The 3,817-nt window shown below is 67.3% G+C and overlaps 2 protein-coding genes across 2 annotated transcripts; one reads left to right on the top strand and one right to left on the bottom strand.

Moving 5' to 3' along the window:
• Positions 1 to 299: 299 nt before the first annotated feature.
• On the bottom strand, positions 300 to 1,321 carry EMIHUDRAFT_122745 (hypothetical protein; the record flags this gene model as incomplete). The annotated part of the gene is made up of 2 exons (XM_005787057.1): positions 300 to 770; positions 848 to 1,321. 2 exons carry the CDS (start codon positions 1,319 to 1,321, stop codon positions 300 to 302), a joined length of 945 nt encoding a protein of 314 aa, XP_005787114.1.
• A 1,105-nt stretch (positions 1,322 to 2,426) lies between these two features.
• On the top strand, positions 2,427 to 3,656 carry EMIHUDRAFT_252829 (hypothetical protein; the record flags this gene model as incomplete). The annotated part of the gene is made up of 4 exons (XM_005787056.1): positions 2,427 to 2,633; positions 2,699 to 3,202; positions 3,271 to 3,374; positions 3,461 to 3,656. 4 exons carry the CDS (start codon positions 2,427 to 2,429, stop codon positions 3,654 to 3,656), a joined length of 1,011 nt encoding a protein of 336 aa, XP_005787113.1.
• Between the last annotated feature and the right edge of the window lie 161 nt (positions 3,657 to 3,817).

Genomic DNA, 3,817 nt, shown 5'->3' with positions numbered 1-3,817 from the left:
GGCAAGCAGATAAAAGCCATGAAGGCTGTATCTCAGGCTTTCGTTACCCCTAACGAGCCCGTTAAGTAGGCCGAGAGAGGCGACCAACCACTGGCGAAGGTCACCTTGTTCGCAACCCTGGGGTGGCTTATTCCGGGGAAAAGGAGGGATCCGTCTCCCCGGCCAGGAGGCAGCGCGCCCGCTTCGAGAAGCGCCTCAAGCCGGTGCATCATGGTTCGCACGAGCTGCTGCTCGACCATCCACGCTGCGAGGACCATAGCCGCGTAGACGAGCCGGCTACGGTACACCCTCAGTTGCGCCTAGTCCAAAGTCACGTCGGCGGCGGCGGCGGCGGCGGCGACGGCGGCCTCGGCGGCGGCCGCGCCGCGCCCCCCGCGCCCGCCGCGTTGCTTCTTGCGCGGCGGCTCCTTGGGCGGCTTGGGCGGCGTGAGCGACGGGAGGTCCGCGACGGGCGGAAGCCCCTGCGCCGCGAGGTAGGAGAGCACCTGCCGAAGGAGCTTCCGGTCCGCCTCGCCGCGGCGGCAGCACAGGTCGAGGCAGGCGACGAGGGTGTGGGCGGGGTCCCACTCGGACAAGTTGGCGGCGGCGGCGCGCGGCGCGGCGGCGGGCACCCCCCCCGCCGGCGGACGGGCGCGGGCACCCACGGGCGCCGGCGCCGGCGCGTCGATGATCGCCATCAGCACGTCGCAGCGCAGCATCGCGATGAAGACGTCGAGAGTGTTCTTGTAGACGTCGTGCGACAGCTTGAGGAGCTCCTGGTAGACGGGCGCCTAGGCGGCGGGAGGCGGCTTCGGGCGAGCGGTGGGGAGAGCGGAGGGAGGCGCGCCGTCCGCGCCGACGAGCCGACGAGGCTGAGCAGCGCGGAGAGCGGCGCGATGGCGGAGCGGCGCTCAGCCGGCAGCTGCCTGGAGAGGCCGAGCACGTCGGAGAGCACACGCGTGTGCCGCGTCGGCGCGATGTACTCCATCAAGAGCGGGAAGAGCTGGTGGATGAACCGCTCGGGCGCCGCCTCGATGATGCGCCGCTTGGCGCCGACGGGCAGCGACGCGAGGAGCACCGCGCCGCCCACCGCGGCCGCCTCTATCACCACGGCCGGCACGGAGGGCGCGCGCTCGATGAGCGCGTGCGCCGCCGGCGCGAGCGCCTCGTCGCTCAGCGCGCCGGCGCCGACCACCTCGCAGAGCAGCGCCTCGGCCGCACCGGGCGCCATCTGCGGCACACGCGCGACGAGGCGGGCGCACGCGCCCGAGACGAGCGCCTCGACAGCCACCGGCCGCGCAACGCCCGCCACCGCCTCGACGCACTGCAGGGCGGATCGCATGTGCGTTGAGTCTGCCTGCATCGTGTGGAAATGCGAAAGCGGGAGTAATGTACGCGCGAACCGGTTTTTCTTTTGTGGCGGCAGGGACGGAACTGGGTCTCTCATCCACCTCAGTGGGCCACTCAGCGCTACGCCTACCCCCGCCCTCGCCAGAGGCAGAGCCGCGACCCGCGAGACCGGAATTTCGGCGGTACGCCCTGCCAAGGGTTACACCGAGGGACGCCGCACGGCCCTGATCCACTCCGAGTGGAACGGGCGGCGTGTCGAGACGAGCCACTGCAGTGGAACACATTTCGTTCGGCACGCCAGGGTGTGCGGAACCCGTAGGTAGAGACCAGACGTCGGTCGGCGGGCGCGCACGCAGACCACGGGGGTCTGGATGCATGCCGTCTCGCTTGAGATATGGGCCAGCCCCCGGGAGAGCCGGGCCCACAATTAGTAGGAAGTGGTTTCCTAACGTGTGGGGGAGCAGTGTGCACAATAGCATGGTCCACTCCGAGTGGACCGTGTGCGTGCCTGTCGGAGCCACTCAGAGTGGCTCGACCTGTGGGATGTGCATAAGCCCTTCGCCTCCGCGGGGTTGCAGTCGGTGCGTGACCTTGTGTTGCGTAAGTATGTACCTGGTTGACAAAAACACGCCGCAGTCTCGGAGGCGATCAAGTTCAGGGACTGGGGGGCGTACCCCGAGGGCCCCGCTCTTTCCCTCGCATAGCGGCCACTCTTCGGATCGCTGGTCGAGCGACCCGGGGGATGCCCCGCGCGCCTGACCCAGGCGCGAGAAACGAATCTGCGAGGCGTGGTCGCTTATGCGGCCCGATGGGGAGGAACGGGGCGAGCCCCCTCCAACCCACCCGCGCTAGGTCTCGGGTTTGACGCATGGGGTCACTCCCGCGAAACTCGTGAACTAGCCGGGGCAGTCGGAGAAGGGGCAACTCCGTGCACTGACGGTCGGCCGCCAGAAAACACGCCTGCGTGGATCGCGTCACACCAATCCTCGCTACCCAACGCGGCCAAAGGATATCCCACCTCGAGAACCTCGAGAGAGTTCAGGGACGCAACTCGCTTCATCTCGATCTCCCAGTTCGGCGCCGCTGGATGGCTCGACATGCGCCCTGATGGACTCCACCACACGAAGATGGTGTCGGCGATGTTCCTGACGGCGATACAGCGCAGGCACGGGCTCTACTTGTCGGTGATTGCGCCCACTCTCGTCGAGAAGGCTGCCGCGGGCGAGCACGTCACGGTGAGAGAGTACAAGGGCGACTTCCTCGCCAACTCCAACAAGGGCGACCGCACCTCCAAGCACAACGGGGTGCTAGGGCCGCCCAGAATGCCATCAGGGCGCGCTCGGTTGGCAGCATCATCCTTGGGGACAAGGAAAAGCCCGAGGTGACGCGGCACCTCAACGACACGTCCGTGACTGACATCTGCGAGATCGGCGGCGACTTCGCCACGATGCGGGACGTGCACTACGAGGTCAAGTGCTGGAACTCGCTCATCAAGTCGACGACGGTGGGGAGGGGCTCGTGGGACAATGGTGGCAATGTGGCGTCGGTGGGCCACCTCTACGGGTTTGGAAACACGCTGGACAAGGCGTTGATGGGAGTCGTGGGGTGCAAGGAGCGTGGCCGTCAGGTGGACGGACCGCTCGACCACTCGACTGGAAAGGGATGGGTCAAAGACCACGCGTATGGAAAGGGGTGGGTCAAGACGGATACGGGCTGGAAGTGGACGGGGGCGCAGTACTACGACGCGAAGTGGGTCAAGAAAGCCATAACGCGGCTGGTGCTCGTAGAAACCTTGGGAGGCATTGCGCCGCCCACCGAGCAGTTTCTCCACGTGTTCGCCAAGGATGCGGCGGGCACCAACACGGACCGGACGGTGTACGGGGCGGCGTCGGCGAGAGCGCCTCCTCCTTCGTCGTCCACCACACGCAGCAGATCTCCAAGGCGGCGGTGGCGGGCGACGCCGAAAACATCAACAAGCAGGCGCGCAAGGAGCGTACCAACTGGATCAACAAGCAAAAGAACAAGCAAGCGACAAACGGCTTCTTGTCCTCGGCCCCAGAGGCAGAGCGCCGACGGCTGGCTCCGAGTCGTAGTGAGCCGCGGTATCGATCAGCCGATAGCCCGCCTCGAGACCAGCCAGCACCAGCCCGCCCTTTGTGTCGGCGTCGTCACAGCAGGTCCCCAGGCACGTGCCGATGGGGTCGAGGCGGCAGTCGCGGGCTTCAGAGCCCAGGCAGAGTGCCGGAGGAAGCGACGAGCGGCGCCAGCAGTCCGGCCGTTTGCCGTCGGGTGAGCACCATTCACTCGCTAGTGGGGCCAGCGTTTGACTCGCCGCTAGCTGGTTTGTCGACGGCCTCGCGGCGGAGACGGTCGGCGGGGAGCGGCGATGCCGATGGGAAGGGTGGATTTCGCACTTGTTGGCGTGCGCAATCGGGCCTGTGCCTCGGCGATACGGCGATAACGTATCCACCGGCGAAGACTGGATTCG

The sequence above is a fragment of the Emiliania huxleyi genome (assembly GCF_000372725.1).
Source record: "Emiliania huxleyi CCMP1516 chromosome Unknown EMIHUscaffold_1466, whole genome shotgun sequence".
Lineage (NCBI taxonomy): Eukaryota > Haptophyta > Isochrysidales > Noelaerhabdaceae > Emiliania > Emiliania huxleyi.
This window is presented reverse-complemented; position numbering and strand designations above follow the sequence as displayed.